Raw genomic sequence first — 15,480 nt, 5'->3', positions numbered from 1 at the left:
TGTTCTCCCCTGCGTTTGCTTTGTTCTTTTTAACGTTGGTATTATACTTTAATATCAGACTTTATCATCATTACTATGTTTTGTCATACTTGTATATTTTTTGTGCTCTTTTCTCTAGATTGTGAACAGAAAAGTGGGAGTTAAATGCCGAGGTAGAAAATGATATGACCATTTCAAAGGTACTTAACCGTGTTGAAGATGTATATGGAAAGACCAAAATATGATAAGTGTGGGAATTTATTTCAAAAATCTCCTCTGTATTATATGTTGCAAATGTTGTCTTTATGTTGAATGAATAAAAAGTAAAAAAACGAATAAACAAAAAAAGAAGAGCTAAACAAATTCAGGTGTTTCACCAGTCTGAAACTGTGGAGTTATTAACAAAAACAAAAAAATTGAATGCAAACATAAAACCCAAAATGAGTTTTGCGGAAAAACACACACAAACACACCCCAAACATACGGTGAGCAAGAAACACAAAATATTCTTTATTAAATATACAAAATTTGTGAAACAGAATTGCATCACGAATTGTAAACTTTCCAATCTCACACACTACCTCTGTAAGCACATTCCACTGGCTACACACTCGAGGACAAAATACAATCAGTTTAAACTTAAATAAAAATGGAAGACATGGAAGAGGACGTTTATTCTTCGTAAGTGCCGAGTCACACTGAATATGTCTCTATCTATGCACTCGATATTGCGGTCGCAGAACAGCAGAACTGAGAAGACGGAGATGTTTTTTGTTGTCGTGTCAAAGTCGGCCGAGTGCTTGAATCACAGAGCGATTAGAAAGTGCGGCACGGTGTAAAGTCGATCTAACTCTACCGATATCGACGGCATGTTCAGTTATGTTCTGACGATTAAGTAGTGCAAGAAACATCCACGAATGCTGTTAAAAGTGGCATCATATCAGAATACTGGATGGTGTATCGATCTGCTCCATAGATTAAGTTTCAAGGCGTCTTTTTTTTTTGTTTTTTTTGGCATTTCACAGGAAATCACTGATACTGCTCGTTTCCTAAAGTTTATTTTGTGCAGTGATCCAAACAATAACAAAGCATCCAAAGAAAAAAAAGTGAACAAGATGGCTTTTCTTCTTCTTCAAAACCAGCCTCCGACGAGTCAAATGAAGTGCTCGATTCTTGTCGAAAAAAAATCAAAAAATAAGGCAGCATTTGGCATTTCAATACGGCATATATGCTGTAAAAACCGCGGTATATATCCCTTTGTAACACCTGAAAGCGGTAGCGATGCGCGTGCTCGTGCTGAAGCGGATGTGACACACCGACGGGGAGTCAAGAGGCGGCATGTTCGCAGGCATTGTTTCAGACGTGTTTGATGACACGCGTGTGGAGAAGGCATGAGATCAGAGAAGCTGTGATGGCTGAGTGAGACTGTCTTCACCTGATAACACCGCACGGGAATCAGTTAGCTTATGTGGCTGAGCAGAATTTCAAGACATGCCCAAAAAACAGATTTAAAAATTAAAAAAGAGAAGAAAAGGAGGGAGAAAATAGGAAGGAGCGAGCAAAAGAGAAACAGCACTGATCGTGAAATAAAACCATTCACTCGCTGGCTAAGAACACTTTTGAACATTCGGGAGCGACGGTCAGCTCCCGCTGATGTGCACAGGCTGAACTCTCACACCGCACGCTCGGTTTGCAATAACTAGTCAGAGCACTCGGTATTTATCAGGGATCGTTCGTAGAGCTTCGGTCCAGAACAGCGTATAAAAACCATGACGACAAAGTGACGGCGATCACAGCCACAAAGTTTCTGTGAGGTGGTTTTGCATGAATTTACTTCAGGAAGCAAAGTTAATGTGCACTGAAAAACAATGCAGAACATTTCCAAATTATACCTGAAGATTATTTATTTCCCTCCTCATCAGCAGCAACTGGTTTCACACCATTTAACCTTTTGAAACCTGGTCAAATTTGCTTGAATTTTTTCAAAAACATGAGAAGAAGGCAATGAGCAACAACAGCAGAAATGACCCAAAAAAATTGTAAGAAAAAAAAAAATTACAAGGAAATGACCACAAAATTAGTTAGAAAATAAATAAAAAATAAAGAAAAAATAAATAACAAAAAATGATCTGAAAAAGTAAACATAAATTTAAATAAAAATAATTTTAAATATGTAATTATGATCAGCATGAATATTTTTTCCACTAGATATTTTTCCCTTGCTTTTCAAAATATTTTTAAAAAATCAAAATCTACCAATTTCTTGCAATTAATGTAACATTTATTACCAAGTTGCTCATTTATTTACTTCCTTCTGAGCAGCAACTAGTTTCACATCATTTAAGTTAACCCTTTGAAACCTGTGAAAACTGGCGTAATTTCTTTGAAAAACGTAGGAAGAAGGCAATAAGCCATGAAAGAAGAAACGGCCCAAAAAATGCAAAAAAATAATAAAAAAGTACAAGAAAATTACCAGGAAATTAGTTTTTAAAAAAGAAAAAAAGAAAGAAAGAAAATAAATAAAATTACAACAACAAAGGACCTGAGTAAAATGCCTGAAAAACTATACTAATTCAGTAACATAATTTGAAATATGTAATGCTGTTGCACTGTTTTGAAAACTGTCCCTGCTTTCTGCCGCTTCACTACCTTCATAACACAACGATGCAATAAAAATCAAATGCGTCAGAGACGTTCACTGTGACAGAGAAGCTCTCTGCACGATGAGTTTCATGCTGCACTGAAACAAAGTGAAACCAGCTGCTGCCTCGAAGGTATAAAATCAATCTAAACCTGATGCTGAGCAACAGAAATGTGCAGTTTGTAAGCGAATGCAATTTGTAGTTAACGATCTGAAACATGCAAAACCACCAGAGTGGCTCTGAAAGCGGCTCCACTTTAGCAGAGAGTCTTTTGGGGAGCTGGTTTGATACGGACTGTTGTGGACTGAGACGCTACAGTTTCTCTCTGTGGTGAAAAAGTGATAAAAGTGAGGTGAGGTGAAAAGGAGGAATCAATGTTTCTACAATCAGGATCCCGAAATGGAAGCATGGGTTTCAAACCCGCTCTCCTCCGTGAGCTCAAAACCACCTGGCTGTGTGAACCTGAAATCAACCTGAGGACCCGCTACATTCAGAACCGCACGACCCGAAGCCTTCTGCGAGGACGCGTCTCAGCGCAGTAAAGCATGCCGGCTGCAGAACGTCGCCTCGACTCCTCTCAGTGCCTAAATATTTGTATCAAAAAGGACAGCATAGCAGTGAAAAGACTAAAGAGCTGTTGTTGTGGAGGACCGAGTGAACGGAGCGGCCGGCGTCACTTTAACTTGGAGCGCACCTGCAGCAGAGTGGGCTTCTGCTCCATGATGCGCACCAGCAGCGTGTCAATGTAGTCCTCCAGATCTTTGACCTGCGGCTTCAGCTTCTTCAGCTCCACCTCCCGCTTCGCCAGCAGCAGCCTCTGACGCTCAAACTCCGCCTTCTGCCTCTCAAGCTCCGCCTCCCGCTGCACCAGCAGGGCGACCAGTTCACTGTGGTTCAGGTGGTAGTACGAGCCCGCGCCCTCCGTCCCAGACTGCACACACACACACACACACACACACACACACACACACACACACACAGACACAGACACAGACACACACACACACACACACACACACACACAGACACAGACACACACACACACACACACACACACACAGACACAGACACACACACACACAGACACACACACACACACACATGCACGCACGCACGCACGCACGCACACACACAGAAGAGTGAACGTTAAACAAGGATGAACTTTTTCTTTAAACTTTTTAATGTCATATATATATTTTTATATATGTTGATCTTCAACGAGTTGCGCTCGAGCTCGTGATATCTGTGGATGTGAAAAACGTCTAACAAGGATCAGAACAGTGTGATGTGTTTTTATTAGATTTCGTTTTTACTTTTGATTAAACGGAGGTGGTCCGCTCAGCCTTTGTGGCGATCGCTGCTCGTGTTAACCACATTGTTCAGAAAATAAAAACAAAAAATACATTTATCTCTCTGTGCACAAGTCGATTTACAAATTTTTGAATTTGTTAGTGTTTTCTTATTTTCCTTTTTTATTTTCTTTTATTTGTGACTCTTGAAACATAGCTTCAGAGTTTTTTCCCTAATACTTACAGTTATAATGCCTGCGTCATGCAGATATAATAAAATTAGCAGGATAATTTTATTTCTTTTCCTTCCTCTACTTTCGTTTCTTTTTTCCTCAGTTTTTGTTAAAAAAGCAAATATATAATGATAATAATAATAATACATTTTATTTATAAAGCTGCTTTTAGAGGAACTCAGAGACACTGTACAAAACATATCCACATATCCTCTCTGACTTAAACATACACAAACGTAGATTTAAATACTCGTGTTTGCTTATTCCCCAACTCACCTGCTGGATTATTACAAAATGATAATAATGAACACAATCTCATCACTTTTACACTTTATTTTTTGTTGTTTTATTAAAGAAATGATATGTTAATAACACTGTAGCAGATTCCTCTTTACACTGGCATCTTTTTGTTTACGCTCCCTGATTGTTTCCAGTTTGCTTTTATTGTACTTTAAAGTACTTTCAATTATCTACTCATAAAACATTTTGAGCTAAATTTGTTACACATATTGCTGTTTATGTTATTATGACATCATTGTTGTTGTTGCAGGAGGTGTGCAGGATAACTAATTTCATTCACAGAAGTGAGTATGTGCAGGTCACATAAATCTACACAAAACACAAACGCATAGTTGCAGTTGTTGCCTCTGCAGGGCAGTATTGCAGTATTGCAGCATTGCAGTATTTTAACAGTATTTTAATAACGTGAGTGTGTACCTTCTTCCTGTCGGTCTCCGGCTCGCTGAGCTGGCTGCTCCTCCCCGGGTGGATGGTGGACTTGAGCTTCTCCAGGCCGGTGGCCAGCACTGACCGGCCCTCGGTCCGCTTCTCCTCGGCCAGCATGGCAGTGGTCAGGGGCTTCACGGGGTGGGGGCTGCAGAGGACAACAAGCACACACACAAACGGTCAGCTGACCCACTTCACACGACAACACCTCTGAGGCCTTTTTAGGTTTTAAAGAGACGACTTTAAGGTGAGACGTCCGTCTGTCAGACTGGAGGTCCAGAGCTCTCAGCTGAAAAAGCCAATTATCTTTCAGAAATGTGTCTGAAATTATCATTCAAAATTAACTCAGAGGACTTAAATTCACATCTGTTGTTGATTCCTGCTTTATTTAAAAAGCACCGCAGAGGAAGTTGAGGATGGTTTGTGCAGCGTGTGATTTTCAGATTAAAATCCTTTAAGTAGCCACGTCCCAGTTTTAGCCTAAATATAGTTAAACATGCTTTAGGCTCAAGGCATGTTTTACTTCTGTAATATTTAAATAATTTTATTGTTGTTGGCAATGAGCACTTATTCACAGTAAATAAAAAAATAATAAATAAATGTTATCATTAAAATGTATTAAAATAGAAATCATCTACAACAAACCAACAAGCTTTTTTGTGAGACTGAGATAAATCTGAGGCATCTCCAGATTATAAAAATATGAAATAAAGAAAAATATACTTCTGCTACGAAAGGTGATTAAAAATATATTTCTGTTACACAAAATTATGTTTTAAAAACTTTTTGGGTTCTTAAATATTTGCTTTTTTCCTTGTGAAATACTTAATTTTTTCATTTAATCCGGCCTAAAACTAACGAAAAAAAAAAAGCCAGTGTATCACTTTAAAATGATAAAGTTAACCCTTAGAAACTTGGATCTACATTAGTTTTCTTGTGCCGCATTCAGATGCTTTTCACAAGCATTTAAACATTGGAAACCTGAGAATACTGGTTTAACGTCTTTTGAAAACATGATAAAAAGATGATGTGCATCTTGCTAAAAAATGCCCAAAAACTATCAAGACATAAGTAAAATCTACAAGAAAAAATATCTGAAAATTGTTATAAAAATGAAAATAATAATAATAATTATAAATAACTTATTGTAATTAATTATAATGTTACAAAAATATATTTATATATTATTATTTTAGCATTTTTATGACAATTTCCTTGTTTGTTTTTCACTTTTTTGTTTTGGTAACTTCTGCAAATTTCCTTGTTAGTTTTACTAATTTCTGGGTAATTTTTGGGGTAATTTCTTACCAAGTGGCTCATTGCCACCCTCTTATGTTTTTGAAAGAAATCAGCCCATTTGCTCAGGTCTTAAAGGGTTAAATCAATTTGTCAGCAGGTCAGTTTACTAACAAACAGCCTGAGAGCAGCTCTCTGTTTTTGAAGCATCTTTTCATCTTTACAAGAACGCAGGAAAGACAGTTTCCTGTGTCAGTGACCTACATTTACCATGAGATCTATCATTCATCACACCACTTACTTACTGCAGCCACTTGCATTCATTCAACTGCAGTTTTTGTCACATATTTCTTTCTTTAGCCGAGGAAATACGGGTTTTTGAGCACAACAGATTCTCCTCTGGTCCTCCAGACTGACACCAGACGTCAATGCAGACAAACATTATAAAAATCCCCAGAAACTCTTCATTTCAGGGGAGTGAGTAAAAGGAGGTTAGACATGTGAGAGAGTCCTCATTAAAGGACACACTGGTGAAAATTGAAATTAAATTAGCTCAAAACTGAAAGACTTAATTGCATGCGTCGGTGCAATCAAACGTGTGTTAAATGTGTTATTACCCCGAGGTGACAAGGAAACGCTATCAGTGACACAACAACACCCCTTCGCCTTGTGGAAAAAGCCTCATTTCTGGTTGGGAATTTGGCAAATGAGTGTGGCTGTGTGCGAATACGAGCTGGCCCCCAGTGGGGAGGGAGGGGGTTAGTGTTAGTGTGTGTGTGTGTGTGTGTGTGTGTGTGTGTGTGTGCTGGGAGGGAGGGAGTGTGTGGTAGGAATCAGGGCAAAACAATAACTGCTAATTGGCCTGAGGCTCTGTTTCCCCTCCCGTTACCACAGAGCCAGGACACACAAGACACCTGCAGATGAGTCCTGTTAACACCTGTGTGTGTGTGTGTGTGTGTGTGTGTGTGTGTGTGTGTGTGTGTGTGTGTGTGTATGTGTCGCACAAAGTGATGAAAAAGAGAAGGTCACATCACAAAGGAGAAACCCCTCGAGGGTCGGCGGCTCAGAAGAAAAGCAGGGCGGAAGCGGAGCGGCAGACTGAAGAGACGACAGGATAGAGATTTCTGGAAGTGCTTCCCCTCCACCTTTTCACCGCCAACTGAGCATGTGCAACCTCACCTGTTCTGCTGATTGGCCGCCTGCTGCTGCTGCGTCTCCTGAAGTAGCGGCGGTGTGCCTCGTGCCACGCTGGGCGGTGACTTCGTCGAAGCATCGGCAGAAGGAGGAAGGGAACAGAGCGCTACAGGGGAGCAGCTACTTTGAGGAGTTAGAGAGGGAGCAAAGGAGGTCAGAGAGGGGAGGTCAGAGCCAGGCGGAGCAGAGGAGGACTCCTGGATCGTGCCAGGATCACTCCCAAAGGAGGGGAGGAGGAGCTCGTCGAAGTCGGGTGTCAGTGTGCCTTCAGAGTGGGAGCGGTGTCTGGGAGCAGTTTGTGCCAGAGGGTTGCTTGAAGCGACATGCTGGTTTTCTGCACCTCCTTCTGAGAGCTTCCTCTGATTACAGCTAACGTGAGAGTCCGACGCCGCAGGGGGTAAACCAAAGTTATTGTCTATCAAAAAGCTCGGCTCAAGGGTTACCATCTCGTCCTCCGCTCCACAAACAGATCCTTCAGATTGGTTGATTTCGTCGTTACGTGGCTTGCACGCACTGATGGGATCTTCCTCAGTCTTCTGACTTCTCAGCACACAAGTGTGCCGCAGTGCGTCGTCACAGTCTTGACCCGGACTGAGTGCAGTGCTACCAGTGTTGACAAACTCACCAAAAAGTCCGAATGGTACTGGAGGAGGCTGGCTTGCATCCTGCCCTCTTAAACTCTCAATAGGAGAGTCGGACGAGCTCTGCGTCACATCAGGGCGGGAGGTTATGATGTGTGCTGACGGGTGTTTGGAGCGGAGTTCGTTTTTTGGATTTGTAGACATCATCACATCTGAAGTGTTTCTTACAGTTACGGAGGAATCATTTAACACTTTGGAAAAGTCCTCTTTGTTTTCACTGTCAGGCTGTAAAGAGACGTTGGTGTTTGAAAAGTCCAGCGACTGAGTGAATACTTGTTCTCGACTTTTCTTGTCCTCGACTCCACAGATTGATCCTTCAGATTGGTCGATTTTTTTGTTACTTTTGCTTGCATTGGTGAGATCTTCTCTACTCAGCTCACTGCCGAGTGTCGAGTTTTCAGAGTGCAGCGTCTCGTTCGGCTCAGAGCCACCGGAGCATTTAGAGGACGGGAGAGACTTGCAGGTTTGGTAATCCTGAGACTCAGTGCTGACATAAAGACTTTGGAAAATGCTGCTCTGATCAGATGTACCAGTGTGCAACAGTGTGTCGCCAACGTCTTGCATGGATGAGCTCTGCGTCACATCAGGGGAGGAGGTTATGATGTGCACTGACGGGAGTGCGGAGCAGAGTTCATCTTTTTGAGTCGTAGATGTCGTCACATCCGTAGTGTTTCTTACAGGTTCAGAGGAATCGTTTAAGACTTTGGAAAAATGCTCTTTGATTTCAGCGTCAGGCTGTAAAGAGATGTTGGAGTTTTGCTGCAGTTTCGGTATCAATTCAGCATTTGAAAAGTCAGCTGACTGAGTGGCTACTTGTTCTTGACTTGTCTTGTCCTTCGCTCCACAAATGGATCTTTCTGACTGGTTGATTTCTTCGTTACATGTCTCGCACACACTGGTGGGATCTTCCTCAGTCCTCTGACTCTCACTCAGCTCGCCGCAGATCGTCGAGTTCGCAGAGTGCAGCGTCGCGTTTGGCTCCGAGCTGTCGGAACATTTAGTGGACGGGTGAGACTCGCAGGTTTGGTAATCCTGCGAGTCGGTGCTGACGTAAAGACTTTGGAAAAAGCTGCTCTGATCGGACACACAAGTGTGCAGCAGTGTGTCGTCAAAGTCTTGATCCGGACTGTTTGCAATGTGACTAGTGCTGAGGAAATCACCAAAAAGTCTGAATGGTATCGGTGAACGCTGGGTGGCATCCTGCACTCCTAAACTTGTGCTTTCAAGAAGAGACGAGCTCTGCGTCACATCAGGGGAGGAGGTTATGATGTGAACTGATGGGTGTGTGGAGCAGAATTCATCTTCTGCAGTTGTCACATCTGTAGTGTTTCTTACAGGTTCAGAGGAAACATTTAACACTAATAAATCCTCTGAATCCTCTTTGTTTTCAGTGTCAGGCTGTAAAGAGACATTTGGCTGCAGTTCTGAGAGTTTTGGCAACAAGTCGATGTTTGAAAAGTTCGTCGACTGAGTGACTGCATCCTCACTTCCTGTCTCTCTTGCAGCGATCACAGGATCTCCCTCTTCATCCCCCTCTTCATGCTGAATAACAGTGTGCTGGGCCGCTTCGACTGAAGACAGATCGTTGCTCTCAGTGACGTCGTCTTCAGATTCTGAGGGTTTCAGCTTTTTTGCAACCGACGAATCAAAGCCGAAGATTTCAAAGTTGTGTGCCTCCGCTTCCTCGGAGGAGGATGCAGAGAATTTGTCGGAGTAAGAAGAAAGACAGGAGAGGAAATCCTCTTCTGCTGAACTGCCGAGACCCGAGGATCCAGGATCTGGGGAGCTGCTGTTGAGCTTGGCGGTGGAGGTGTGAGCGGGGGCTTGATGCATGTTAGTGTCGGTTAAATCGTCCGTGTTAGTCGGACTGTTAGCTTCATTAGTTTCAGTGCAAGCATCCGGTTTTGGTGAGTTAGAGGGAGTGTTAAAGTTCTCGAAGCTCGTGTGCTCCGGGATCGTCTCAAGGAATTGTGCAAATGTGTCGAGATGATGAGTCGCTTTGTGTCCTTCGAACATAAATTCTGTGCAAAGCTGTGCGTCGTTAGTGTTTTGATGTGTTTTTGGTGGTAATGCTCCTTTATTGTTGCAGTATTGTGGTGCATGCTCACTGGGTGTGTTTTGCTGTGTTTTGCAGTCTGTGGTCAGATCCTCGGGAGACTGCAGCCTGCCAGCTGCAAACGCTTCAAACGATTCGTCCCACTCTGAATCTGGCTCCCCGGCAGACATAAAAGGGTTGGGTAACTTCCTGCTTAAAGGTTTCTCTTCTTTCGGTGGAATCGGAGGAAGAGGTCGTTTCACAGCTTCACTCTTTGCACCAGAGAGGCCTTCTGTGGTTGGGTTGTTGTGATTCGGGTGATTTGGAAAGAGTTGGGTTATCGGGGGCCGGGCGCTGGAGAGATAGGGCAGAGGAGGCAGCAAGGGTTTTAGGGGCTGAGCGGTTAGCGAGTCGTCATAGAAAGGGTTGTGCTGCTGGAGGAGAGAGAAGAAAGGATTGCAGGGGGATATGGGAGGCGGAGAGGTCTGTGAGGGGCAGAAGGGGTTAGTGTGATGCAGTGGAGACACCAAAGGGGGCCCCGGGGGGTGGTGACAGCGTGGGAGGGGTGGTGGGTGGGGGTCAGTGCTGGGCTCTAGTTTAGGTGACACCACCAGGCTGTGAAAGAAGGGCACACAGTCCTCTTGATTAGTGTGGATTCACACAGCTCAGCTACTGGCCTGCAGCAGCTTCTCTGTCTCAAATCACATCTTAATTATTCTTTTAACAGATTGGCTTCTGTTTAATCTGTTTCTCCTCTTTTAATTCAAAATGAAAAGTTCATTTTAATCCCCTTAAACCCTGTTTTAATTCAGATTTGTCAGTTTTGTTGCCTGTAATAGGGAGTTTCTTTATTGTTGCTTCATTTTCTGGAAAACACATTTAAACCTGCAGTAATCTTTTGGCCACTTGGAGGCAGCACAACACGCTGTAATTATAGACTGTATAAAATAATGGATCTAGTTACTGCCACGTCACCCACTGGTTTGTGGACCCCCGTTTTGCTCCCCAGTTTGGCAAAAAAGTAGCTGTTGGATCTGACCAACAGTCCACATACATTCATACATTTCATTGTATGTATATATTGTCACAACCTTGATTTTTTTTGTTTAGTGCACTTTGCACTTATTAATAAAAACATAATATAACATGAAATAAAATATTTCTGGTTACTGCTGTGTACAGAATCTGGATGTTTTTTGTTTTGTTTTTTGTTCTGGATGTGAGTTATGCACGCTGCTGCCCTCCACAGATCCAACCTGGACTTACTCAGATGAATCAGCTAAAATCAGCACCTGAACTACATTCATTTTTAGCTTGATTTTCTATCGTTATCTACAAACTAAATTTTGCTATTTGAATAATACAAATAAGGGCTTTAAAATTACTGCTGTACAAACAGTAACAATCAAACATTGTTGAAATCGATCATATATGTTTTCACATCCTCAAAAACTGGCATCAATCCACATCCAGAGAGTCCATCTCTGACCCTCTCCTGTGTGTTCATCGGCCCGTGATGTAATATTTTGCAAGAAAAGTTGATGCAGCTGTCTGTAATGATTACTTAGTGCCACCGGTGCCAACTTGGCACTTTTCCCCAAGGATATAAAAGCATGTGGGAGTGTAGGCTGTCAGAACGTATAGCTTCAGCGCTGGCAGCGTATTGAGTGTACTATGGTCCAGAACAGCTGACCTCGCCTCAATCAGCAGCCGCTTATCTGCCTGATATTTTGTTTACGCTCAGTGTGGAGAAACATTACGATACTGCGGTGGGTTTTTGGTCTCGGTCGAGGTAACTGATAAAAATAAATATGAAAAGAAAAAGTTTCAACCACATAAAACCCGCACACTTTATTGTGCTGCCTTTAGATGCCTCTCACAATCTACTGAAGCTTTTAAAACTGAGCAAATTGGTGTGATTTCTTTTAAATGGCATGACCAACTTGACAAGAAATGTCCAGGAAAATATATTTATAATCATTAAAATGATATACTTAAAATTATGTCAAAAAACAAAAAACATATATTCTTACATTTTTACACTAATTTCAGGTCATTTTCTTGTTTGTTTTTGTTTAATTTTTGTAACTAATTTCTTGCTATTTTTCAGGGCCATGTCTTGTTAAGTTGCTCGTTGCCTTCAGTTCATGTTTTTGGACGAAATCAAACTGATTTGCTCGGGTTTCAAAGGGTTAAGGATTCTTTTAGACCTGAATTGGAGATGATTTTATATAAAACTGCAGGAGAAATGCTCTCGACACAACAGTGAGCAAAACACGAGAGAGTGCAGTACAGCAGGTAACACCCTCCAAGCAAATCACCCACTTAAAAATGTGCTTGTGTTAGAAGTGGAAATAAACACACACACACACACACACACACACACACAAACACAAACACAAACACACACACACACAAACACAAACACAAACACTGCCTGTAAGAGAACAAATACTGTTGGAGCACACATCATCATCTTTCCAATGAATTTGACATTGTCAGTGAAGCGAACACAGAGCTTCAGCCTGGTGGAGCTGAGTCTACAGAGCGACTCTCCTCCATCTGCACAGCAGATCTGTAACCAGAGACTGAGACCAGGAGCCCAGGAGCCCAGGAGGCCAGGAGCCCAGGAGCCCAGGAGCCCAGGAGCCCAGGAGCCACGTGCACGGAGCCAGAGGCCACTTCCAGCAGCCACGCCGGTGCACAGGAAGTGAAGAGTAAACTACCATGACGTGTTTTTGAGAACGTGTCAGCGAGGTGATTTCATTTTGTTGTAATTTTTGAGGCTTTGTGCAAAGTTGTACTTCAGTTAATCGAAATTATATCATAGTTTAATTTTCTGAACATTATTTCAACACAGATTTCTGATTTTCATTGCGAGTGTAAAAAAAAAAAAGAAAACATTATATATTTATATCTTTGTTTAATTTCTATGAATTTAATTTAGTTTTCAGTTTTAACAGAACTTTAATTCAATTTTTAAAATGTTTTGGGTCATATCTATGATTTTTAACAGATTGAATTTGGGCACATGTTATTCATCCAACTGTAAGTTTTTTAAAAAAAAATTTGTATGAATTTAAATTCCAATAAAAAGACCTTACGCAAAAAAACTGTCAGTGTGTGATCCTGTCAGTGTGTGATCCTGTCAGTGTGTGATCCTGACAGTGTGTGATCCTGTCAGTGTGTGATCCTGACAGTGTGTGATCCTGTCAGTGTGTGATCCTGTTTCAGTGTGTGATCCTGTTTCAGTGTGTGATCCTGTTAGTGTGTGATCCTGTTAGTGTGTGATCCTGTTTCAGTGTGTGATCCTGACAGTGTGTGATCCTGTCAGTGTGTGATCCTGACAGTGTGTGATCCTGTTTCAGTGTGTGATCCTGTTAGTGTGTGATCCTGACAGTGTGTGATCCTGTCAGTGTGTGATCCTGTTTCAGTGTGTGATCCTGTCAGTGTGTGATCCTGTCAGTGTGTGATCCTGTCAATGTGTGATCCTGTCAATGTATAATCCTGTCAGTGTGTGATCTGTGTGTGTCTCACCTGGGTTTGCTGTGCGAGTCCTTCGATCCAAACCATCCCCTGTGTTTCTCCTCGGCGGCGGTGGCCTGTTCAGACTCATCCTTGGACTGACCTTTCCCCGCAGACTCACTCTTCCCGTGGGAGAACAAGTTCCTCCTCTGCTTTTTCCCCTGGCTCTCCGACTCCACCGTGGAGGTGGAGGAGGAGGAGGCGGCTTTGGGCGGAGCGGCCCGCTCCTCCTCGTCACCCTGCATGGGGCCGCTCTGCTCCAGGGCCGCCGCTATGGCTGCCTTCTCCTCCTCGCCGGGCCTGTCAAAAGACCAGCGGCGCCCGTCCCCCGCGGGGCCTTTGGGGAGGTCTGAGGAGGGTCTGAGGTTCTGCAGAGACGTGGACAGAGGCAAAGTCTTCTGCAGCAGTCCCAGGCCTAAAGAATCCTTCGGTTTTCCTGAGCCTGGGTCCAGGGGCTGGACGCTGTAAGCATGGCTTCCGTTAACGTACACAGCGGGCTGAGGCACTGCGATGGTGATCTCACCGGCCTCATCGTCGCCAAACTCACACTGGAGAGAGGACGACTTGGGCGACACGTTGGCTGTGTGCTCTGCAGAAAGAGACGGATGAAAAGAGGAGAGCAGAGAGACAAAAAGAGGGTGAGATAAAAAATGGAAGCAGATAACCAATGTTACTTAGATAACAAAAGTAACTTAAATTTTTGGCATTTGGTATTTCGATAGTTGAGTGAGTATGATAGTGAGTATGATAGTGAGTATGATAGTTAGTGAGTATGATAGTGAGTATGGTAGTTAAATATTTGTCAGTGGTGACGCGGCCTCGTTCTCACCTGGGCTGTTGTCGACTGTCAGGTTGCTGCTGTTGCTGGGCGAGTTGGAGAGGTCGGAGACCACCACGCTGATGCCGGCCGTGGGGCTGAGGCTCCCTCCCCGTGAAGACGACTCGCTGCTCTCCGAGCCGAGCGATGTGCTGGAACGAGTATCCGAGGACTTCCTCAGCTTCCCTCTCAGGAAGAAGGTCCTCATCTTGCTCCGCCGGACCTCGCCCCCCTCGTCGTCCTCGTAGTCCTCCTCCCCGCCCCCGTCGCTCGGCAGTCGGTGCCGCATCCTGTAAAGGGACGCGGTACCGCTCGACACGATGGCCGACGCCGAGTCCTCGTCGCTGGATCTCCTCTTCCCCTTCATGCGCTCTTTGAGCTTGCCGAAGGTGGAGGCGCTCTTGTCCTTCATGACGAGGTCGTACATGCTGGCTGTCAGGTTGTTTCGGGTGAACTGAACGGTGACCTGAATGTCTCCTCGCTCCTTCTCTTTCTTCCCCGTCTTCGAGTTGAGTTTGTACCACCTGAGACAGAAGAAAATCCGTTCATATGAGATTAGTTAGCGGCCAACAGGAAATCAATTTATTCATGAAGCCATGAAGCATAAAAACATGACTTGTATTATTTTTTGGGTGTCATTCTGGGCTTTTGCTTTGGAATTTGTTATTTTTACTATTTTCAACCTGCACCTTGCATGTAGTATATTGAAAATAATTAATTTTTTGTTTTGTTTTGTTTTTTTCATCTAAAAACATGGTGGCATCATGACAAAAACCTGGAAATCCTGAAAATTAAAATATTTTGATATTTATGATTAGGACTGATGTTGCTTAAAAATATAACTCAATGAAAGTAAACAATAATATTAATGTGTAATACTTTAAAGCTTGATTGATGTGTGTAATATTAAAGCGGGCCCTAAAGGGTTGAGCATTGAGTGTTTTGGTCATGAATTAATGTGAAGGAGTGTACTGTTACCATGAATGGGGCTAATCTGTCCTCACACAGGCTAAGAGCGTGTCTGTGTCCCACTAACACCACAAGGCTGCGTGTGTCCAGACATCCCACAATACCTCGGGAGGCCCGTTGTGTTCTGTCATCAGACCGGGTGAACAAGAACAATGCAGTAAAACAATGCACATTTCTGACTGAGCACTGAGTGT

At 43.1% G+C, this 15,480-nt stretch overlaps 1 protein-coding gene across 2 annotated transcripts in view; it reads right to left on the bottom strand.

The window, feature by feature from the left end:
• Positions 1-460: 460 nt before the first annotated feature.
• Positions 461-15,480, bottom strand: part of rab11fip5a (RAB11 family interacting protein 5a (class I)) — a 32,136-nt gene continuing 17,116 nt past the window's right edge. The window contains exons 2-6 of one of the 2 annotated variants that reach the window (XM_042500284.2): positions 14,330-14,841; positions 13,513-14,089; positions 7,285-10,590; positions 4,861-5,017; positions 461-3,552 (exon numbers count right to left, since the gene is read on the bottom strand). In XM_042500284.2, the coding sequence (XP_042356218.2) occupies positions 3,295-3,552; positions 4,861-5,017; positions 7,285-10,590; positions 13,513-14,089; positions 14,330-14,841 (4,810 nt within the window). In that variant the 3' untranslated portion in view covers positions 461-3,294. The remainder of the gene's footprint in view (positions 3,553-4,860; positions 5,018-7,284; positions 10,591-13,512; positions 14,090-14,329; positions 14,842-15,480) is intronic. The other variant, XM_088087828.1, reaches the window with a different exon arrangement.

Source organism: Plectropomus leopardus, chromosome 14, assembly GCF_026936395.1.
Source record: "Plectropomus leopardus strain MGB_pleo_1.0 chromosome 14, ASM2693639v1, whole genome shotgun sequence".
NCBI lineage: Eukaryota > Metazoa > Chordata > Actinopteri > Perciformes > Serranidae > Plectropomus > Plectropomus leopardus.
The sequence above is the reverse complement of the archived record's forward strand: the minus strand, read 5'-3'. Positions and strand labels throughout refer to the sequence as shown.